Source organism: Cnephaeus nilssonii (assembly GCF_951640355.1).
Source record: "Cnephaeus nilssonii genome assembly, chromosome: 1".
Classification (NCBI taxonomy): Eukaryota; Metazoa; Chordata; class Mammalia; order Chiroptera; family Vespertilionidae; genus Cnephaeus; species Cnephaeus nilssonii.
The window spans coordinates 46,219,000-46,244,485 of NC_137072.1; the positions used below are offsets into that span (position 1 = coordinate 46,219,000).

Consider the following 25,486-nt stretch of genomic DNA (forward strand, 5'->3'; position numbering starts at 1 on the left):
CAGGATGCAAGGATGGTACAACATCCGCAGATCAATAAATATAATACACCACATAAACAAATGGAGAGATGAAAACCATATAATTATATCCATTGATGCAGAAAAAGCATTTGACAAAATCCAACACCCTTTCTTGATAAAAACTCCAGCATGGTGGGAATAGAAGGATTATACCTCAACATAATAAAAGCCATATATTACAAACCCACAGCTAACATCATTCTCAATGGGCAAAAACTAAAACCATTTCCCCTAAGAACAGGAACAAGTCAGGGATGCCCACTGTCACCACTCCTCTTCCACATAGTACTGGAAGTACTAGCCATTGTGATCAGACAAGAAGAAGAAATAAAAGGCATCCAAATTGGAAAAGAAGTAAAACTCTCCTTATTCACAGATGACATGATATTGTACATAGAAAACCCCAAAGACTCCATCAAAAAACTACTAGACTTAATAAATGAATTCGACAATATAGCAGGATACAAAATTAACACCTAGAAGTCTGTGGCTTTTCTATACACCAATAATGAACTCACAGAAAGAGAAATTTAAAAAGCAATCCCATTTACCATTGCAACAAAAAAATTAAGATACCTAGGAATAAACTTAACCAAGGAGACAAAGGACCTGTACTCAGAAAACTTCAGGATGTTAAAAATAGAGATAGAGGAAGACATAAACAAATGGAAGAATATACCATGTTCATGGATTGGTAGAATCAACATCATCAAAATGTCAATACTACCCAAAGCAATCTGTAAATTCAACCCAATCCCCATTAAAATACCCTTGTTTAGTCCCAGCAGCGGGGCATACTTCAAAGACCTAGAACAAATTCTCCAAAAATTTATCTGGAATTAACAAAAACTCCAAATAGCACAGTAATCTTGAGAAAGAAGAACAATGTTGGAGGGATCACAATACCAGATATCAAGCTATACTACAAAGTCACTGTTCCCAAAACTGCCTGGTACTGGCACAAGAACAGACATATAGACCAGTGGAATAGAACAGAGAACCCAGAAATCGACACAAGCCATTATGCTCAATTAATATTTGACAAAGGAGGCAAGAGCAAACAATGGAGACAAGACAGTCTCTTTAATAAATGATGCTGGGAAAACTGGACAGATACATGCAAAAAAAATGAAACTAGACCACCAACTTACACCATACACAAAAATAAACTTAAAATAAATAAACGACTTAAACATAAGATGGGAAACCATAAAAATCTTAGAAGAAGCCATAGGCAACAAAATAGCAGGCATTTGTCGTAGCAAGTATATTTACCGATACAGCTCCTAGGGCAATGGAAACTAAAGAGAAAATAAACAAATGGGACTACATCAAAATAAAAAGCAAAAGAAACCAGCAAAAGAAACCATCAACAAAACAACAGGAAAGCCCATTGCATGGGAGAACATATTTGCCAATGTTATCTCTGATAAGGTTTTAATCTCCAACATTTATAAGGAACTCATACAACTTAACAGAAAGAAGATAAACAATCCAATCAGAAAATGGGCAAAGGACCTAAAAAGATACTTTTTGAAAGAGGACCTACAGAAGGCCAAGAGACAAATGAAAACATGCTCAAAGTCACTAATCATCCGAGAGCTGCAAATCAAAACAACAATGAGGTACCATCTCACACCTGTCAGAATGGCTATCATCAACAAATCAACAAACGACAAGTGCTGGAGAGGATGTGGAGAAAAAGGAACCCTCCTTCACTGCTGGTGGGAATGAGACTGGTGCAGCCACTGTGGAAAAATAGTATGGCATTTCCTCAACAAATTAAAAATGGAACTTCCATTTGGCCCAGTAATGCCACTTATAGGAATATATCCCAAGAAAACAGAAACACCAATCAGAAAGGATATATGCACCCCTATGTTCATAGCAGCACAATTTACAATAGCTAAGATTTGGAAACAGCCTAAATGCCCATCAGCAGATGAGTGGATTAAAAAACAGTGGTACATCTACACAATGGAATACTACGCTGCTGTAAAAAAGAAGGAATTCTTACCTTTGCAGCAGCATGGATGGACGTGGGGAGCATTATGCTAAGCGAAATAAGCCAGGCAGAGAAAGATAAATATCACATGATCTTACTCCTTGATGGATAACAAAGAACATTACAGACTGTTGAACAAAAATAGAGGCAAAGAAGCATCAAACAGACTGTCAAACTACAGCGGGAAGGTAGGGGAGGGTTGCGGAGGTAAGAGATCAACTGAAGGACTTGTATGCATGCATATAAGCACAACCAACAGATGCAAGACACTGGGGACAGGGGGACGAGAGCAAGTGCCACGGGGTAGGGGAGGCTGGGGGAAGGTTAGTAGGGGGGGGGGGTTGAAGGAGACTTGTGTACTACTATTTATAATACCTTTAACAATAAAAAAATTAAAAATTAAAAAAATAAGCAAGCAAATCCCTTGAGTATCAATTTTATTAAGATATTTTGGGGAAAAACCATTATTTTCATATAAAACAGTAGAATTGAACATGTACATGAATTCTTAAGATAAAATGAGACTACAAAGTTATTTCATGCCTGTGACTTTAGGTCGTAATTCTACATTCCCTGGGGCTCATCATATTTCTCTTCTGACAACAGGAATATTTCAGTAAAAGCTTTTCAGAAGCACTACAGAAAAGCATGTTCATTGGATTGGACAGTTCTGAGGTCTCTGGTGACATGGTAACAGCAATTTCAGAGGAGTGGAAGTTTTAGGAGGGAAAGAGATGTGAGGAATGGGACCAGTGAGGGGAGCTGGACCATACAGAGAAAAAAGAGAGAAAGGAAGGGCATCAGAGTGTTCATCAGCCTGAACACTTTTCCTGGCTGCCGGGAAAGTGTTCAGGGACTCGGAGGACTCTTGCACTCACAGCATGTGGGCCCTGCCCCATGACCACCACTGTGTCCAGTGACAGAAAGGAAAGTGTCATAACTGGCATGGAGTCTCTCAAAGGAGAGGCTATTCCACTGCTGAGGCAGCACCCACCCAGCACATCTGGCAGTGGGAGGTGGCCTGGCAGCTGGCAGCACACACGGGGACATTAGTAGGTAGTGAAGATGGATGGTATATAATACGTAACATGGCCTGTGTTAGGAAGAGAGCAAGGGTTCCCTTCTGACTGTCCATCATTACTGACGCTCTTGGAGGCAAATCAGGCTCTCACTGTTTGTCTGAATCATGAGGTTGGACTGGATGCTCTTTAAATCCAGTGCTAAGTTCGAGAATTCGGCTGTTTATGTTAATGGTAACTCACAGTCTCTTCCTGCAACTTTCTGACAGCCTGGATACTTTAACTCCGATAGGGATTGTGATAGCAACTGGCACATTAAGAAAACATTGGCTCTTAAGAGGTTGGCTAGGCTTACTGTGGTGAGCATTTTGCAATGTATACATTTAAGGAATCGTTATATTATACATCTAAAACTAATATAATGTTACATGTCAATTATAACTCAACAAAATAAGACACTGGTTCTCTGAGAGTTGAAAGTTAAGGTTTCCCCTGGCTGGCTTAGGAAAAGAAACCCTAACTTTTCCCTTCTCAAGGTTGGTAACAGTGAGGTCTCTGTTCTTAGACCAACCCGTAATTCTCCATTCATCACATCTTAGTAAGCACCTCTCTTGAGATGGCTTGCCTCTGCTATAGCCAGTTGCTCTATGCTACCCATCAGCCTTTGAAAACGGCCTTGGAAAAACCACAGGTAGACTCTGCGACAACAGAATAATTGCTGACTTCCCTCTGTGTGCTGGCCAGTATACTGAACACTTCTCATTATCTGCATCTACCATTCATTTCATTCATCCAGGAACTGTCTTTTGAGAACACTGTTTTAGGAGCAGATGATACAACAGCAATAAAACAGAAAAGAATTCTCCCCTCATGGTTCTATTTTCTGGAGGGGGTGCGCCCCGTGTCTTCTATCTTTCTTCCATGGAAATATGAACAAATGAATGTGGCATCCATTGTTAGTTGTTTATCCCCCCTCCTCCTCCTCCTCCTCCTCCTCCTCCTCCTCCTCCTCCTCCTCCTCCTCCTCCTCCTTCTTCTTTTTCTTCTTCTTCTTTTTTCTTTTTTCCCCCCAAACGAACAGAATTTAGAACAGCAATGCACCCAGTTAAAAATACGGACTTTTTCTAACTTCTGGTAGGTAGGGGTGGCCAAGTATATGTGCAAGTGTGTGTTTTTGTATGAATGTATATGTGCACAAAATGAAATGTGTGTGAAATGAAATCATGATATATGAGTGGAGGTCACTGGGAAGGGCTTCTGTCCCCACCCCCCAATGAAAAAGCCTTGGGATGAGGTGGTTTTGCTCTTATTTCTTGCAGGAAGCATGCTTGGCAGCAGAGTAACCATCTTGAGGCCATGAAGCCAAATGCCAAATACTATGAAGGAAAAAGCTGCAAGGAGCCAGCAGGCAGCTGCCCCAGTGAACTACTGAATTATAGATTTATTGTTATTTGAGGGGGGAAGTTCCTATTTGGTTAAGTCCGTTGGGCGATGTTTCTATTCCAAGCAGGAAAGTGCAGTCCTAACCCACCCACAGAGTTAGCAGTGATGACGCCAGAATTAAAACAGACCTTCTCGCTCCAAAGGCCGCGATCTTTCCGGGCTATTGTGCGCCTTCAAGGTCTGCACCTCTGCCAACCCACTTCTCATGTTCCCTCGCTGGCTGCCGGGAAAGTGTTCAGGGACTCGGAGGACTCTTGCACTCACAGAATGTAGTACTTCGTTTCCATGTGTTTTCTGTGAAGCATCTGACGTTTCACAGCTCCATTCAAATGCGACTGCCCAGCTACCCCACTGACCTTCATCAGCCAGCCCCAGCAGCAGAACATCCTAGAACGTAACGCTCTCCTCAGTTAAGGAAGTGTGGAACTTAGTAACAACCCACCCTACTTCTGTTTTTATCACAAGAAATAAATCCCCATAGTCCTGGGATCCATGCTCACCGCACTCCTGTCCTGGTGCCTGCCTTCTGCCGGCTTTCTCTTTCCTGTGTGGATGGATGTGTACTTCACCCAGAAGCCTTCCCTCTTTTTTTTTGTCATATTCTTTGAAGCTGACAGTTTTCCTGTTACTGCCAACCTTTGGAATACAATGCCCCGACCTTTCAGCTGCTGCTTCTGGGTCCCCCCCTGCCAGCCTCACCCATTCCAGCGCGCAGGACTCTCCAGACCTGTCCTAGCTGGGCACAGTTCACTGGGTCAAGCCTGGCTGTGTTCTGAGTAAGACACACACACACACACACACACACACACACACACACACACACACACACTGTAACAATAATAACAGTAGAAAAATTATTCAGGTGAACTCCTTTGTGGCAACACAACCTGAGTTGTCAGTAACAATGGTCTTCTCACAAAACCTGCGAAAGGCACGGATCCTCTTCCAGGGGCCTACAGGAGGCAGGGCCTTAGCAGAACAGAGTGCTGCCGTGGAACAACAGTACATCACCCCCTACACCTTCAAAGAATGGAAGCCTCTCCATTGCCTTTCTCTCCAAGGATGCACTCACCCTCAGGAAGGACCTATGAGAAATGGCAGTTCCTGTCCCCCAACTTCTTTCAGCTCTGGTTCTCAGCCCAGTGTGCATGAGGTAGGCACATAAAGTGGACTTTAACATATTTGAACTCAGTTTTTTCGTTAACACTATGGAACATGACAACATTTCTTCAAATGCATAGAAGAAGGCACAGCCCTGTTTTGCTGATCTATTGCTATGTGACAAGGCACCCTAGAATTTAGGGCCTTAAACCAACACCTGTTTTGATTTTCTCACAGGATTGTGTGGGTTGGCCAGGATCAGCTGTAGGGTTCGGCTCTGCTTGATGTCTCCTGGGGTTACAGTCATCAGAGGGCTTATCTGGCTACATGGTCCAAGATGGCGCATTCTCAAGTCCGGCGCCTTGCCAGGGACAGTGGGAAGGCTGGGCGAAGCTGGGATGCTGGGACAGCTGGGCCATGGTCTCAGTCTACACACTCTCAGGTCTGATCTCTCTCCATGGGACCTCACTGTGTAATATTCCAGCAGGGTAGCTGGACTTCCTAGATGGCAGACTTCCCAAATCATAAAAGTAGAAATTGCCAACTTCTTTTAAGATGTAGGCCCAGTTGTTGACACAGTGAGTCTCAGGGCCATCCACAGACAAAATGGGACTAGACCACATAGCGGTGTGACTACTGGGAGGCTTGGTCCATGGAGGACCATCTTTGGAAAGTGGCTACTGCAACTGCTATCCACTCTACCAAATGTCCAAAGGATATTTGATATGTTAAATAGCCCTTCATAGAAAAACACGTGTTGCCATATTAGGTATGTGAATTACCAAGTTGCATATACATATATTGGTAGCATTTAGAGACCACACACACCCAGTGAATCTGATTTGTTTGAAAAACATGATTAGGATCTCTGGAAAAGAAATTCACATTTTATTCAATTGTTACATACATAAAAAATCAAGCTTTGCAGATAGATAATATTCTCAGGATAATAAGTAAAATCCTCCTCCTGGTTTATCTAGGTATTGGGAAAGTTTCCCTTTGATGGTAGAGTTGTGAAACACAAACTCTTATGCGTGTCATCTAAGGACAGAGAAATGGGACACCTGTGTTTTTCATTTTGTGGTAACCTGATTTCGGAATACTTCACCAAGTATCAGTTTATCTTATGAAATGTAAGAACTTTGCTGAAAGATGTTTAGTGATGGAAATTGCCAGTGAACTCTGCATTGATATGGCTACCACGGATGGGTCATGGAGGCTCCTTGGCACTACCCTCCAGCCACTTTTAAAATATATATATATATTTTATTGATTTCAGAGAAGAAGGGAGAGGGAGAGAGAGATAGAAACATCAATGATGAGAGGAAATCATTGATCAGTTGCTTCCTGCACACCCCGCACTAGGGATTGAGCCTGCAACCTGGGCATGTGCCTTTGGTCTGCAGGCCGATGCTCTATCCACTGAGCCAAACCAGCCAGGGCCACTTTGTGTGTTTTTATTTATTTATTTGGGTAACATAGCCATGCAACTTATTGGTAATCAATTTGATAAATATTAAAAACATTTATTGGAGTGACAGTGGCTAATATGATCATATAGGTTTCAGGTGTGGGTTTCTATGCTACAAGATCTGTATATTGCACTGTGTGCATTTTCCATAGTCTCCTGCCTTGAGGCCTTTATGCCATTTGTCATTTAGAAAGTCATTTGTTCCAATATCCACCTTCCTACATCCTTCAATTCCCAACTCTAAACCCACTTCCCAAATCCAGTTTTTTCTCATCATCTGAGTTGAATTAATCTCTTCTCAGTGTATTAATTAGCTATTGCTGCAAATCACCCCCAAATTGAAAGGCTTAAAACAACACAGTTTGTCTACAATTCTCTGGGCTGACAATTTGAGAAGGGCTCAGCTGGGATGGCATGTCTCCATGTGCGTTGGGCAAGTTTATTCATACACTTGCAGTCTGTGGCTGGGGGCCAGCTGGCTGAGGAGGGCTTTACTCACATGGGCAAGGCCTTGATTGTGTTGACTGGAATGACTGGGTAATTTGAGCCTTCTCGCTCCCCATGCAGAGAGTGCATGTCACAATGCTGTTGCAGAACATCATTGTTGCCACATTTTATTGGCCAAAGCAAGCCACAAGGCTAGCCCAGATATAAAGGGTAGAGTCTGTGTGTGTGTGTGTGTGTGTCTGTGTGTGTGTGTGTGTGTGTGTGTGTGTGTATGGGTGAGTGAAAATACGACTCCTACTTTTTATTTTTCAAAAATGGGCTTAATGTTTTAATATTTTATTTTAAATGATCTTCCTATTTTTTTATAATCTACCTCAAAGTATAACTTACAATTAGTAAAATTGAAATTCTGAACATCTTTGTTTTCTCTATAAACCATAATGTTTTTAACTCTTTATTTTGAACTAATTTTATACTTAGAGGAGAAAAGTTGCAAAAATAGTACCAATAGGCTTCAAATATTCCTCACTCAGCTTCCCCAATGTCAACATCTTACACAGCCCTAGTGCCGTTGTCAGAAAAAAGAAATGAAGGTTGCTTCAGTACATTTAACTAAACTACACACCTCATTTGAATTTCAACACTGGTGTCCCTTCACTGTTCTAGAATCTATCCGGGCTTCCACTTGCATTTATTTGTTTCTTCTCGTTAGGCTCCTGCAGCCTTTGAAAGATTACAGTTTCTCAGTTCTATCTTATCTTTAATGACTGACATTTTACCGTAGAAGAGTACTGATCAATAATTTTGTCAAGTATCCCTCATGTGAGTTTGCCGATGTCTAGTGTGTTCTCATGGTTGCACATATTTTGGACAAAAGTACCACAGATGTGATTTCTTTTTCCCTTTAGCACATTGTATTACCAGTTTCATGATGTGCTTATGTGTTATTTCCTGGTATCATTGACCTCGATCACTTGGTTAAGATGTTCTCTGTCTGTCTTCTCATTGTAAAATTACCACCTACCTTCCCCTTTGAGATTAATCAATACTTAGGAGATACTTGGAAACTATTAAAAGTATATTTATCCTCAAACTTTCATCCACTAAATCTAGCATTGATCAGTGGATTTTTGTATGTAACAATTATGATTATAGAGTTTGTCTAATAGTAACTTTCTATTTTCCTCTTTCCTTCTACATTTATTCATTGAAATATATCATAAGGAAGAGCTTTCCTTTCACCTCATTTATCTGTGTGGACTCGGTATTTATTTTATCCTATGGATTAAAATCTAATACAGACATTATTTATTTTGATGCTTAAATATGTAAACCATAATATTTTAAATTTGGAAAATACTCCCCTGTGGGCACAGAGGCACCTAATAAGCTCAGAGAAAATTCTGCTAAACAGAAGATATTCAAATTATGATTACAAATCTCTCTATATTAAAATGTGTAAATATTTGGGTGCAAATGTTTTGACAGATACTGTCTTTGCCTCCATTTGTATGTGTGTGTGTGTTTTGTTTGTTTGTTTGTTGTTGTTATTTATGGAAAAATTAAGTTCACCAAATAAGCTGTTTTTATTTATGGTTTTTGAATATTTTTCCAAACATAGATATTATAAAACCTGGTACAGAATATTAAATAGGAGCTCCATCAAGAGCTTCTTTCCATAAGTCATGCTTTCCAAAATATAATCACAAAATTTCAAAATTAAATATTTTATACAATATGAACTCTCATTGTTTAATTTTTTTAAGTTAATTCCTTTTTCATAGGGATACATTTCCTTGTCTTCCCATTTGAATTTTTTTTCAGTAATTGCAATTATAAAGATTAAAAAGCTGAAATTACTCTTTTCCTTTGCGTGTTGAATGTTTTAACTAAAAACTTTCAAATAATTTTGAACAAAATGCAATTTCTAAAAGCTGATTAGTGACTACCAGCAAAGAAAATGTGACATGAATAGGATTATTTTTTAAATTAACATCAATTTTATCTTCCAAATATTGTATGTAGTTCTTTCTAACTTTGTACATATAAAACTATGTGTGAAGTTTTACTAATTACTATTTCAGTTAATGTAATAGCACAGCTTTATTACATGAGCACCATCATCAATCCCAGTACATTTCTGCTCCATAGATTTATTTTACAGTAAAAAAAATTATTTTACTGTGATGCTGAATTCCATCAAAATATGCATTTGTATTATCATTTGCATTCACAAGTTTAATTTTTAAAGATACAGTAGCCTTTACAATAAGGTCAGAAAATTCAACTTTGACACAATCAACTTCCAATAGCTTTTCTTTGATTCTGTGAATTGAGTTAAACACTTTTAAGTTGTTATTGGAATTGATTTTCTAATTTTGTAAAACTGTCATAATTGGACTGTCTGCAAACTTCTGATTATGATGTCAACTCATGAACAGCCATTGCTTTATATTGCTCACAGGCCCACCCAAGGAAACTTGGAATAAAAAATGATCTAAGTATAGGTCCTTTGTCTCCTTGGTTAAGTTTATTCCTAGGTATCTTAATTTTTTTGTTGCAATGGTAAATGGGATTGCTTTTTTAATTTCTCTTTCTATGAGTTCATTATTGGTATATAGAAAAGCCATAAACTTCTGGGTGTTAATTTTGTACCTGCTACATTGCCAAATTCATTTATTAAGTTGAGTAGTTTTTTTAATGGAGTCTTTGGGGTTTTCTATATATAATATCATGTCATCTGCGAATAAGGACAGTTTTACTTCTTCTTTTCCAATTTGGATGCCTTTTATTCTTCTTCTGGTCTGATCGCACTGGCTAGTACTTCCAGTACTATGTCGAAGAGGAGTGATGAGAGTGGACATCCTGTCTTGTTTCTGTTCTTAGGGGAAATGGTTTTAGTTTTTGCCCATTGAGTATGATGTTGGCTGTGGGTTTGTCATATATGGCTTTTATTATGTTGAGGTATGATCCTTCCATTCCCACCTTGCTGAGAGTTTTTATCAAGAAAGGGTGTTGGATTTTGTCAAATGCTTTTTCTGCATCAATGGATATGATTATATGGTTTTCATCTCTCAGTTTGTTTATGTGGTGTATCACATTTATTAATGTAAGATAACTGTCACTTGACCTAAATGAAGTCAAGCTGCATGGAGTGACTTGTAAATACACCTTCTGCAGCTGCCATGCAAATATCATGTGCACTTGGACTTAAATATATAGGTCAGATTTCAACAAGTGGGGTCCAGGTTGGGAAGAAGATTCAAAGGGGAAGTAGCAACATGAACAAAATGCATGGACAGCAAATGCCAAATGTTTTAAACTAATGGGCACAGTCTTTAACGTAATGACTGTCTTTTGATGTTGGTACTTCCTCAGCAGATTTCTGTATTTTGATTGTCTTATGGACCCCATGGTGGATGGTGGTATTTTGTGTGTTCTTTGTTTATCATCAACTTTCTTGAGAAACAGAAAAATCGATACTTAATTTTTTTAAACATGTGTACACTAAACCTTGTTTCTGAATTGGTTTATTGCCAAGTAAAATAGTTATAAATTTTATAGACAATAAAAAGTTAGATTTAGAGCATAAGATAAATGACTAACCTACTGTAGTAGCAGCATCCAGATGCTCTGTAGCAGGACAGCTCAGCCCCTGCCTCCCACACATATTGCACTTACACCTAATCTTTAATTCCGTACATGTCCCACTCAACCCACTGACTGTTATCCTAGTGGTTTCATGCCTCTTACAGGTCATGGCATGGGCCACCCAGCGTGGGCTATGACACAACTGGCTGCTCAATCAGCGGACAGCAGGATCTGCAGCATCAAATGTCTCTCTCATCCCCAGAAGAACAGGTTACAGTTAGCTGTTGCTAGCTCCTCATGTTCAAATGCCGTTCTATCAGACAGTGCCCTGCATGCTACACTTCAAAGGAAGATGTAAGCTTCCTTGAGACTAGAAAAGGTGAGGAAAGGAGAGATGGGCTGTCTTTTAGCATTTACCATGTGTTGCAGCGAGAACTCTGTCAAATGCACCTGCCTCTTACCCTCTACTAGGAGACACTGTGTCAGAAGTTGAAGTACAATGTAGTGGTCTTACCAAATCTCTTGAAATGCAACTATTAATAATGATCCTCCTTTAAAAAGGAGAAAATCCAAGGCAAATGCTAAACTGGACAGAATGCTTGAACAATAGCCTGAAACCAGGATGTTCTAGGCCCGTGGTCGGCAAACTGCGGCTCACGAGCCACATGCGGCTCTTTGGCCCCTTGAGTGTGGCTCTTCCACAAAATACCACAACCTGGGCAAGTCTATTTTGAAGAAGTGGCATTAGAATAAGTTTAAGTTTAAAAAATTTGGCTCTCAAAAGAAATTTCAATCGTTGTACTGTTGATATTTGGCTCTGTTGACTAATGAGTTTGCCGACCACTGTTCTAGGCAAATTAGGCCACATGTCTCCTTCTGGGAATTGAACCCTGACCTCCTGGTTCATAGGTCAATGCTCAACCACTAGGCCACCATGGCCGGGCTCCTTAAACCTCGAATTGTCTTTGACTCTGGCATGTACAGTCAACCACTGAATCATCTTTATGCTTTCTTTATTCTTACTTTGTCCACCTTAGCCTAGATGCTGTTACCGCATGCCTGTATTCCTTATAATTACCTATCCATTGGTCTAGGAATCATTTCTTCATTCTATCCATTCTCTTCACAGCTACCATAGTTTTATTTATCCAGAAACTTTGTGTCTCATCATACCCTTGCTGAAAAAACTTTTAATAGCTCCTTATTACCTGCAGAGAAAATTCCAAACTTTGATTCTGAGTATGGTCTGTTCCTATTCTATACTTACAGATGCATTTGTCATTCCACCCTTGCATGAATTCCTCACTCCAGCTTGACTTGATCACTCCCCAAGTCCTAAATACACTTGGCATGTGGCATTTGCTGTCCATGCTTTTGTTCATGCTTCCATTCAGTCTTCCCAACCTATACCTCACTTATTGAAACCTGACCTATATTTTAAGCCCAACTAATATCTTCAAGAGTCCTGCTCTGATTCTCCATCCAGGAATATTCTCTTTATCTTCTGAAGGTCTGCAGTTGCATAGAAACTACTCTGGTGGTGTATTATGCTACTACCTTCAATTCAAGGAGCTGCTTGATTGCAAACTTTTGCAGGATGGAGATGAACTCTTTCATCTTTTGATACTGAGAATGCCATGCAGCATGAGTCTGTGAACATGCTGCTGCTTAATAACTATTCATTGAGTGAATTAATAAGTGAATGGCTAATAAATCCAAACTAAAGAGATAATGAATGAAGTCTTCACTCTAGAAAATATTTTTACAGTGTATTGGAAAATACATTAATTAACCCAGGCTGCCACAGCAAAATAACAAAGACTGGGTGACCTACACAACAGACATTTATTTCCATGGTTCTGGAGGCTGTAGAGTCCAAGCTCAAGGTGCCAGCAGATTCAATTTCTGGTGAGGACCTCTGGAGGTCCTCACATGGTAGAGGGACAGAGGGAGGGAACGCTGGTCTTTCTTCCTCTCATTATAAGGACACTAATCCCAACATGAGGGAGCGCCCCTTTGGAGTTCATCTGAACCTAAATCACCTCTCAAAGGCCCCAGCTTTAAACATCATCTCATTGGGATTAGGGCTTCAACAAATTAATTTTGGGAAAACACAAATGTTCAGTACATAACGAGGACATTTAACCCTTTGCACTTGCTTGCTTTTTTCTCGATTCCTTTTTTCTAATGCTAACCGTGTCGAGTCACACTCGACATCCGAGTGCAAAAGGTTAATCACAAGAAATGATTGCATTTAAGCCTGTCTGTGGGAGAATCTTTTTAAGTGAATGGGCATTGTGATCTGTGAAGTCCTACAAATAGCCAGGTTGGTTCACCCTTCATATAAGATCAGCCTTGTTTATTAATCTTTGGGTCATCCATAAATGCTAAACAAGATCATTATCATGCCATTTTTATAACTCTGATTTCCACTAACAAATAAAGACCCAATAGATAAAGACATAAGGTGTGTATTTGGGTCTCTGTGTCTGTCTCAAACAAAAGGATCCAGATCAAACTTATAATAGTGGCTTCTTATGGGGAAGACAGTGGCATTGCAGAGGTATATCACCCCGTGTGCTCCTGAACTGTTTTGATATTTTTGTAATGAGCATATTTTACATATTATGTTGAAACAGAAAAATGATTTTTAAATCTTTTAAGAATTCTTGGCCTACATGGAACTATGTATATGAGATCCTAATGTGGCAACTGCCTTCAACGAGTTCATACACAGTATTCCTTTGGAAGCCCCAAGAAATGAAGAAAATAAAAACTTGGCTCAATGTATTTCCAATGATAGCTCTATTGCAGTGGTCGGCAAACTGTGGCTCGCGAGCCTCGGTTTGCTGCTCTATTGACTAATGAGTTTTCCGACCACTGACCTAGACTCTCGATTCCAATAATTACAGGCTGTTGTTGTTCCTTGTGATTAAGCCCCTATCTCAGTGGTCGGCAAACTCATTAGTCAACAGAGCCGCAGTTTGCCGACCACTGCTCTATTGTTTTCAAAAATCTTACCAGAGTAAGAAAATAATCTTACTGTGAGAGTAAAAACATATCTGGAAAGCAAATATATAGGGGAAAAAAAAGAAAAGGCATGGAAAAAGTTGAACTTGTGTGTCTCACAAATCATATAAACTCTTCACACAAAAAGAATTTACAATCCCCAAATCAATGGATTCTTAGGCATAAATCTGAAAAACATTGTGACTAAAATCAGTAAAGCTATTAAAGTATTTAAATATTTAATTCTTTTAAGGATCAAGTACGTGTTAACCATAAAACAAAATGAGAACATCTGGAAGGCAAAGAGGTTGAAAGATTGAAAATAAAAAAGCAAATGGTGTGTTTAGTGTTACTGAGAAACTTCAGCAAATGGATATCAACCCATTTCAAAATAAATACAGAGTTTATGTAATTACAATGAGCCTGAAGAGGGGTTTACATTTATATACCTCCTGGGAAATTGGATGAGTCAGAAACATAAAACCAAAGCAAAGGAAGGGTATTGAAATATTATTTCCTGCTGCATTGTAGAACAGAGAAGAGAATAAACATACCGATTACTTGCATGGCCGGTTCCACGTCTGCTGTGGCCTCTTCCAACAATGACAGCAGCTTGGCTGATATCTGATGTACGGATTCAATATTGCTAAACAAGCTATCCACGTCCAGCCGATCAATCTGAAGAAAAACAAACACTGAGTAGCAGCTGATAGAAAGAGACCCACTGTATTTAGGATGTTATCTCTCACAGTAAGCATTTATATGCCAGCCCAGGCTGCTTTCATCAACCATTTCTGTAAACACCCTTTTTTAGGATTTCTAGAGGAACTGGATAGTTTTTTTATGCAAGAAATTGGGATAGTGCACTTGTTACCTCTTTTTTTTCCCCCTTTATTTTAACTAAATTTTTGTGAGAAGAGTGTACATCTACATATGCTTATAAGAACCAGAGTGTGAAGAAGACATGGGCCAGCTAATTGGCATTTTTATGAACTGCCCTCCAGGAGGGTGTGTACCTAGGCATATACATTTTGAACACTGTACTGCTCACACAGCAGAAGTCAGGCCTTCCTTTAGGCAAGAAATTATTTTCAAAGCTGTTTTAAAACATACATGTTTTCAAACTGATGACAAGTAGTTGTGCTGAGCTGTTCCTGTTTTGTTTGTTTTTTTAAAAAAAGAAATGTGAATAGAAGTCTTTAACAAACATGTTCTGCTAATTAAAGATTCATCATATCATTTCTTCATGCACACCCTCAAAAACTAGTGTTATCATTCCCAGATCTTATGGCTGGTATTTATAATAATTTTCCTGTTCTTTCATCCATCCTTTTATTAAATATTTCCTGAGGGCCTTGTATGTACCAAGAATTGTAACAGAAGCCATACTCTGTCAGAGGCATTGGATGATTAGTGGAAGGATGGACAGCTATCCTAATCAATCCAAGTGGAGTGTGTCTGGAGTTTGCTATATCTTGCTCAAAATCTTCCTCTTGAGTTTAAGTTAGATCTTGCATAATCAAACAGTATCTACTTGGGTCAGGAACAGATCAGTACAGGCTCCACTGAGCAACTACAGGGAACAGGAGTAGGTGTCTTCTACCCCTGGTTTATTGTGCGTGAGGTTGTAGGTGAAAAAGCAAACCATCAATAATCAAGTCATGGAGGTACTTCAAAGGTGAAAAGTAGAGCTGCTAGTCAAAAACCCAGGTCAGCAAAATTCGATGTTAGAGAGTGGTAGAAAGTTGAGCTAAGGATCAGAAAGAAAGAAGCTGAGAAAGTAAGGGAAATTGGCAACACTGAATCCTATATAATAAAGAGGTAATATGCAAATTGACCATCAAGCCCTTACAAGATGGCTGCCTACAAACAGGCCAGCAGGGGGGTTAGTGAGGGACAACCAAACAACTGTACAAGCAGGCTGCGTGGGACGACTAGGCTAGCGGGGGAGAGGGGGGTTGCAGGGGACAACCAGGCCAGTGTTGGGGGGAGGGGCTGTGAGGGGCAACCAGGCCGGCGGAGGGGGCAGTTGGGGGTGACCAGGCCGGCATGCAGAGGCAGTGAGGGTGCGATCAGGCCAGCGGGGGGGGTGGGGGGGGGCAGTTAGGGGAGACCAGGCAGGCAGGCAGGTGAGCGATTAGGAGCCAGTGGTCCAGGGTTGTAAGAGGGATGTCTGACTGCCCGTTTAGGCCTGATCCCGGGGATTGGGCCTAAACCAGCAGTTGGACATTCCCCGAGGGGTCCTGGATTGGAGAGGGTGCAGGCTGAGCTGAGGGTACCCCCCACCACCACCACTCTGTGCACGAATTTTATGCACTGGGCCTCTAGTATAAAATAAGAGACAGACTTGGAGGAATTTCTGAAGATGAGGTCCAACAACTGCAGCTTCTTTCTCATGCTCTCAGCATCAGTTTCATTGGGTGTGCTAGATCCATTTAGTGGGGAGGGAGGAGGCAGGCAGCCATCTTCTCTTATCCTTTTTGACATTGAACTATCTATTGTTCCCCATACTGGACATGGATAATATTGATAAGGATATTCTGTTATTGAGCATAGAAGCATCACTTCACATTGAGCCTTGTTTAAAATTTGGTGACTAGGTCAGTTATTTCTTATGCAATATGGTCTGACTGTACGTTTTTCCAACCATCTTGGGAAATTCCTCACTTTTCTATCATCAGTCTTGACCTCAATAAAACTTCCATTCTCATTTGTAATCAAATTCTATATGATTGTATGTAATGAGTTTATTTCAATATAGTGCTATACAACTTTTTTCCTATTTTTATGTATTCTGAAACTATCTTTATCTCTATAGTACAGTATTACATTATAATCATTATTAGCTCATAGGGTCTTTAACTCAGTATCTCACAAAATGTTCCTTCATTAAGCACTCACTTTACCAGGATAGGGCATATGTGGCTCTTCTGCTTTAAATCTATGATATTATTATTTAAACTACCTAAAAGCAGATGACGGTTCTATGGCTCTTTGCTAATACTTTTTTTTCCCCACTGTCTAAATCTATATAACGGCTTGTCTCATAGAGGAGAACACTGGAATAGGTTAGATTTTGTTGATATAGCAAGCTCAAATTGTGTTAGACAGTGTTGATCATCTGCTACAGCTAATACTTTTAAATGGCTAAAATGTCACATAACTTTGAGTACCATGGATTGAATGAATTATTTATTCTGAGTTGTTTTATGCTTTGGTTATTAATTGAATCACAAAGGTGTACCTTTGCCTAGTGCAAAATGTTTCCCAAAAGTTGTGTATGTGTCAAATTTTTTGTAGGTTGAGTTATTTTAGATGTAATAGTAAAATATTTCTTAAAATCATATTTGAAATGAATCCTTCTAATATGTAAAATTTCATCCCTAATTTACTTGCTTTGTAAGATTAGATGTAGTTCATACAGTGTACCCTATTATTAGTTCATTTTATTGTGGAAACTTCACTCTGAGGAACTTAAAGTATTCCATATTTGTTATTTCATATATCTTGCCAACTTCTCTGTAAAATATATACAGTTTGAGTGCAGAGAAACTCATGCAGAATGAAGAAAGGTGTCATGCTTAAAATGATGAAGTTCAGGAAAGAGCTAGAACTGGAAATTGACCTTTTAATGCTATGCCTTCGTCAATTACCAGCAAATATTATGAAGAGAATACTTTGCCATCTCTGTTTGGATTTTGTTTGCTTGTTTCTGAGTTTTTCACTAAGTTGTCACTTTTATAATTTATTTCCCAAGGTCAGAATCTTGTGTATCTAATTTAGATTTTAAATTCAGTTAGCAGGGATCTAATTCTATATCTATCTCTAATCTTAGCTCAATGCAACAAATATTAAATAACAAAACAGGTTTTTATTTCATTTCTATCTGAAAGATAGGAAGGACAAAAACATCAATTGGCCCGGTTTCAACCGCTGGTATCACCACAGGCCCATGGGGATTCTGTGAATAATAAAATGAATTCACAGTCAGTCACTGCTATGCCAAGGGACAAACAAAGGTCTGGTCCAAATAAGCTTTTAAAACTGGTAGATGATTTTATAATTACTGATATAAATTCAAGGAATCATTTATGTACAGTTACTAAACATTTACTAGGAAGAGGAAATGCTCTAAGAGCTTAAGTTGAGTTATATTTTAAATGGATTAAAAATTCATTATTTTAAAAAAGATTTAATTTGGGCATACATTATTCTACATATAATAATTTAAATGTACAAAACAGAAAATTAAAGGTCAGTGTGTTTGGTGATAATTCTTTGATTTACACAAATATTCATCACAGAATCTATTTCAAATAGCAAGTTCCCATTACATTTAAATAATTTTCTGCTGAACATACAGTTGCATGTATCCAACACCACTCAGGTAAAAATGTCTAAGTTAAGAAAAACATCTATAAAACTTTGTCAACTCAAAGACTTTGCACCTGACAAGCACCGTACACTCCTGTTTTCGAAAACATTCCTTGCACTTACCCGCATTTACATCCTAGCCCAAACTCTTCCCTTTCCTCACAAATGCTTTGCCCTCATATTACTTTACTGCATTCCACCCATCTGAAATGGAATATGATAATGACAGTGTTTGTCCATTAGTTTTTCACATGTCTCTGCCCTATTGGTTGCATTTTTTGGGAAAGCCCCAGCACCTCTATCCGATCAGGTGGAACTGACAATCATGATGCCCTTCCCCATATCCCACTCCCTACAGGGATGGACATGTGACATAGCTGGCCACCGAGAATGGGCAGGTTCCCAAGCAGAGCCAGTGAGACTCCTCACTGGTTTTTAATACATGGTCACTGGGAAATAGAAAGGCTTGGCTTGTAAGCCCTACGTATGTAAGTTTCTGTCTTCAGCAGTCATCTTTGTGCAGAGTTTGAATGAGACAAAATCAACAAAGAGAAGAAAGCTAAGCCTGACAACCTCATTTTAGTTCCTGGATCAACCTCATCTGAAGCAAGACATCCTTACTACAGAAGTTGATAAAATGCCTTTTTATTTCCTTGAGTTTAAATTTGGTTACCTATAACCAATAAAGAACTTGTACACTTTTCTTTATTTCTGGCCGAAATCTCACTTCCCCTAAGAAACCTTTCCTGCTCCCTTGGTTAGAACTAACCTCTCCCTCTTCTACCTTCCATGACACCTGCTTCATGTTACTCAGTGCTTATATTGAAGCTCATTATCTATATCAGAGATATCATTCATTAACCTATCTCTATGTCAAGCCTGTGAGATCCTCCAGGACATTTGTCTGTGTGCATTATTTGAATATTCCATGGTGTCTAATCCAGTGATGGGCCCACACCTAGTTACTCAATAAAAGTGTGACAATTTGAATTGAATTGAATCACTACAATTCATATGATCTATTTACTCTGTGGAAGCCATCAATAAAATTATTTGTATTCACTCTATTGGACTCTGAATAGGAAGTATGCAGAGATCAAAAGTGATTTAAAGAAAGAAATCAAAATCACCTAATTTGGTTGATCAAAATATCATATTAAGTGAATATTTTATAATTTTCTATTTTATTTTATCAAAAAAGACAAACTGTTGTGCTCAGTTGGGCCATTAGTGTATTCAGAAAATTTGCTGACAGGCCAAACGTCCCTTTAGTTTACACTTGGGAAATCACTGTTTATTGTTTTCTGTTTAAGGAGCCTGAGGCACCCAGCTTGAGTCACAGGGAGGAATAACCAAACATTCTTAGTTCCATGTGTTGTGGAGACTTCCAAACAAGAACACCTTTAAAAGTGAACATTGAAAAGACATCTAGGAATAATATTTTTTTAATAAACGATTAACATAAAAGTCATTTATGCCTATTGTAGAAAATTAAAGATTGATAAATAAGTGAAAGAAAGAAAGAAAGAAAGAAAGAAAGAAAGAAAGAAAGAAAGAAAGAAAGAAAGAAAAAGAAAGAAAGAAAGAAGAAAGAAAGAAAGAAAGGAAGGAAGGAAGGAAGGAAGGAAGGAAGGAAGGAAGGAAGGAAGGAAGGAAGGAAGAAAGAAAGAAAGAAAGAAAGAAAGAAAGAAAGAAAGAAAGAAAGAAAGAAAGAAAGAAAGAGAAAGACTCAGTGGTTGAGCGTAGACCTATGAACCAGGAAGTCACGGCTTGATTCCTGGTCTGGGCACATGCCCTGATTGTGGGCTCAATCACCAGTAGGGGTGTGCAGGAGGCAGCCGATCAATGATTCTCTTTCATCATTGATGTTTCTATCTCTTTCCCTTTCCCTTCCTCTCTGAAATCAATAAAAAATATATTAAAAAACAACAACAAAACCCTCAGTTGAATATTACTGCTCTGACCTCACTTTGGAAATCTATTTTTAGGCTTCTAATTTGACAATCAAAATCACTCAACTTTAAAGTTTCAGATGTATATACAGAGCATATTTATAACTGTAAAAAAATAGAAGAAAACAAATAGCATCACTTTTTGTTGTTGTTAATCCTCACCCGAGGATATTTTTCCATTGACTCTTCTTTTAGAGAGAATGAAAGGGAGGGGAGAGATGTAGAGAGAGAATCATTGATGTGAGAGAGACACATCAATTAGTTGCCTCCTGAACGCATCCAGACAGAGGATGGAGTCTGTAACCAAGTTACATGCCCTTGACCCAGGACCCTTCAGTCTGCAGGACAACGCTCTACCCACTGAACCAAACCAGCTAGAGCAAGTAGCATCACTTTTGAGTGCCATAGTGATCACCACCAACAAAATGCTTCCCTGGAATTTGCTTCCAAAAAAGACTTCAATGTTTTTATTGGGTGTGTCTTGGCAATAAATCTAGGTTCAGCATAGGGGCCAATTCCAGACTCTATTAGAAATCGATGTAAGGGAAATCCACCTTGGATATCATTTGTCTTAGATTAGCAGAGCCTTTGTCCCTCTACCCCTTCCAGAAGGCAGTTCCATTAGGACAGAATGGCATACCCAGTTCCAAGTGGAACTGCCTTCCAGAAGGGGTAAATTCCACAGCATCACGAGGCCTGGCTGCATTCCCTAAGGTTGTGTGCTCCATTATTAACGGTGAAGCCTTGTAAATCCAGTGATATAAACACTGCAACTTTAACAAGTAAGGTGAGAGTGGTAGAACGTTGAAAATGTATTTTAAAAAACTGCAAGAAGTGGCGACCCATTGGACATATTCTGAAAGGAAAGAATTAAGTCTTGTTTCGGTTTTTTTTAGGGAGGCAACTGAGAAGGGGAATTGTAGCAAGTGGAAAGAGATGTTGGCTGAAGGGCTTGGCAACTGCAGGGCTAGAATAATTATCTAATTACTATGGCATTTACTCAGTTGGCTTCTAGATTACAAAGCTTTTCAGGGTAAACTAGCCATTATTTCATCAGGTTTCACAAAACTACTCATTTGCATGTGTGAAAATTCCTGCTGTGAAACTAGCTTCTAAACTGGCTAATTGAGTCAAACTACAAGTTGAATCGATATCACTTCCAGACAGCAAGTCTTTTCATTAATCTTGAAGCTAAATGTCCAAGTTACCTGATAACTGCCCGGAAACATTCCAGGACAGGAGGCATTAAGGGGGACTGACCTATGTCACTGCAGAAATGTCAGTCTCTTTATAGAAAGTAAGGTTGGGACTCCGGACAGACATCTCAGCATGTGCCAGAGGAAGAGCAGAGCCAACAGAGGTGAATAAAGGGCAGACCAGAGGCTGTGGTCAAATTTGAGAAGTTCCTGAAGTCTTGAGAAAGAGGACTGAGCCCTACCTAGAAAGAGAATTGAACTCTGGGCGGTTTGGCTCAGAGGTTGGAGCATCCGCCCTCAGACTGAATAATTTCAGGTTTGATTCCAGTCAAGGGCACTGACCTGGGTTGCAGGCTCAATGGGGGTACGTGCAGGAGGTAATTATCATTCCATGTGTCTCTCACAAAAATGTTTCTCTCTCTGTCTCTCCCCCTCCCTTCCACTATCTCTAAAAATCAGTGGAAAAAATATTCTCGGGTGAGGATTAACAAAACAAAAAACACAGAGAGAGAGAGAGAGAGAGAGAGAGAGAGAGAGAGAGTTGAGAAATCCATCCCAAAGTTTGTTTGACTAAAAATAAAAAGTAAAGTGCTTATATTGATATTCTTGGATAAAAGGTATAGAGTTGACCAAGGTTCCTTGCCTTTGGTTCTCTTACCTGCCTTGACACAGGAACACAGTTACTTGGGAGAGGAGTGTTGGAGGTGGTATGCAGGTTTGCTATCCTTTCCTCCTTAGAATTTTATATGAAACTAGTGGCCTGGTGCATGAAATTCGTGCATGGGGAGGGGAGGTTCCCTCAGCCCAGCCTGCACCCTCTCCAATTGGGGACCCCACAAGGATTGGCCCTAAACCGGCAGTCGGACATCCCGCTTGCAATCTGGGACTGCTGGCTCCTAACTGCTCACCTGCCTGCCTGCCTGATCGCCCCTAACTGCCTCTGCCTGCCTGCCTGATCACCCCTAACCTTTCTGCCTGCCTGCCGGATCGCTCATGTATTCTAATCAACCAAAAAAGTATATTTAAGGCTCTGGGCTGAGCACAATGAATAGGATAAACATTTTTGTGCTTTTGTTAGGGGCAGAAATGGAATATTGGGGATTAGCTATAGTTATAACAAACATGAATCATGCTCTACTAAACTTGATTGTTTTATTCTAATTAAAGAAAGCACAGTCTAACCTGGTTGGGTGTTTTAAACCCTCCTCCCCCTCCACCCCCTCCACCCAGGACCTGGGAGTCAATCTTGGACCTGGGAGTCTTGGAAAGACTAACAACCTTGTTATCAGAACAATGGAGTCCATCCCACATTGCCTGTAACCTGCAACCATTTATACCCATTCTTATTCCTTTTGCCTACTCCCCCAGGTAATTCTTGTCTTATCCAGCATAAGAAGCTGGCTTACAGGAGGGTGCAGAGCAGATTTTTGTGGATGACCTGCTGCTCTCCCATACTGTCGGCATTATTGGAATAAACGCTCATATATGATTCAACCTTCTCTCTGCTTAATTGGCTCAAGGAGTGACAGGCAGCCCGGACCCCTTGGTTGTCCGGTTTCACTTTGATCACTTGAGTACTTACTGTCTGTTTGAGTGTGTGCATGTATATACATGTGTGTGTTTATTCTTTCTTTTTCCTGCATATTCAAACTCAAATTTGATGAGGAATGAAAAACAACCAGCAGAAAGCCAACCATCTAAATAAATCTCTTAACCGAGTGGTCGGCAAACTCATTAGTCAACAGAGCCCAATATCAACAGTACAACGATTGAAATTTCTTTTGAGAGCCGAAAACCGACTTCTGCACATGGGCCACGAAGTTTCAATCGCACTGTACGTGCATGCCCACACGTGGTATTTTGTGGAAGAGCCACACTCAAGGGGCCAAAGAGCCGCATGTGGCTCGTGAGCCGCAGTTTGCCGACCACTGTCTTAACCTGTCAACAGAACATCTATTTTCTTTAGATCAATATCTGATAGAAACAAATGATATTAGAAATTGCTTGCTAAACATTTACAAATTATTTTTTCACTTCATAACACAATTTACAAAGTTCAAAGTTTTAATAATACAAGTAAAGACTAGAAAAGTCCTCAATTTGCTAAAAATAATTTTGAAAAGGTAGAAGAGATTTGAAAGGGAATAAAAGACATAACATTTGTTTGAGATGACAAATATAGGAAGAAAAGAAGTGTGGGAAAAAAGATGTGGTGGGCCGGTATGTAATGGTGGCCTGGTATATAGCAGGAACTAGGGACAAAACTGCCGGAGAGAGAACAAATACCCAGGAAATCTATCTGTGTCATAAATTCTGGAGTTTCTCAGGGTTTGGTCCTTCCACAACTGGCATTCCCACACGTTCTCCCTCAGGAAATCGCACTTATTTTGGGCACTCTGATGACCATGTCTAGATTAATCATGACTCTGCTTAAAATTTTCACTAGTTTCCCATCCCAAATGCATAAAGTTGGTATTTCTGGCATGCGGTCTCCATGGTCTGTCTCTCACACTTATCTCCAGCAACTTGGTGCTCCAGGCACATACCCAGCCACTGCATATCATGTTTCCTTCCTCAGGCTATCTCCTTGGAATCCAAGAATGGGAGTCAAAATACAACAGAAGGTTAAAACCAAACACTTCTTGCCTCAATTTCCCTTGGAGTGTCAATTTCTTAAAATACCAAATTCCAAAGTGAGTATGAGATGTTTTGTCATGTGTAGACCTTAAAAAAAGCAAATCTCAGTGAACTGTTTTAAAATCACCTATGCGGACCTCATGCCTGAGAAACCTAAAGGAGACTGTGGCAGTAGCAAAGTGGTGGCCAACTTGGGAGGAACTTGCACTCCCTCAGGCTTTGGGGATAAATGATGCATGAATGTTTCCCATGGACCTGATGTGGCTCCCATTCGGGAGGGAACTGGTGTGAGCTCATCTCTGATTATGCCTTCAGGACTGAAGGGCAGAATGAGGAGGTAAACCCTGATGTCGAGGAGCTGAGGAGAGAGTTACAGACCACCATCTAGAAGAGATTCAGTTGGGATCAAGAGACCTTCAGGAGAGAATGTACCACCCCCTATCACCACTGTCATGGAAATTTACACACACACACACACACACACACACACACACACACACACACACAGATTAGGGAAGCATGATTACATCTGGAAGGCCCACAGAATGCAAAGCCAGTCTATGATGGCACCAGTCCAAGTGGACCTAACTCTCTTCCTCAACTTGCCTCCCACCCACCCTCCCAGGGTCCGCAGCTGGCTGGGGCCTGGTGTCTGGGGATGAGAAGAGCAACAGCGGGAGGAGAAACAGCAGGAAGCCACCCACACTCCCTCCTCCCACTGCAGGGTTCCCCGTGAAGCAGGCCTGCCAAAGTACAAATTAATATCTGACTGATATTCTAATGTGTGAAATGAGACTGTGTCTGTCTCAGGTCTATTATGTAAGAGAAAAAAGCCATAGGCCTGCCACAGTTTTCATCCAGAGGCAGAAAGCACGATGGAACCTCACTTCTCGAACTTAATTCATGCCAGAAGGCTGTTTGAAAACCGAATCATTTTTTCCCATTAGAAATCATGTAAATGGAATTCATCCATTCCAGACCCCAAATGATTCCCTGTTTTAACCTTTCTTAAATACAGTACATGTCTAATGTATAGTTTAATCTATAAATAAACACTTTTAAAAAAACAAAAAGGACATGAAATGTAAATGAAAATTTAACAAAAAGAAAAGAAAATGAACAGTAAAAAATGAAAATTTAACGATAATAATAAGCAGCAACAAAAGCAAAAAACCACAAAAATATTCACAGCGCGATATCCTGAGATTTTAACAGTGGTA

The 25,486-nt window shown here is 39.8% G+C and overlaps 1 protein-coding gene across 1 annotated transcript in view; it reads right to left on the reverse strand.

Moving 5' to 3' along the window:
• The window catches only part of ARHGEF38 (Rho guanine nucleotide exchange factor 38), a 148,713-nt gene that overhangs the window by 60,827 nt on the left and 62,400 nt on the right, over positions 1–25,486 (reverse strand). Inside the window, exon 3 of the mRNA XM_079768954.1 lies at positions 14,662–14,785. Coding sequence (XP_079625080.1) covers positions 14,662–14,785 — 124 coding nt within the window. The remainder of the gene's footprint in view (positions 1–14,661; positions 14,786–25,486) is intronic.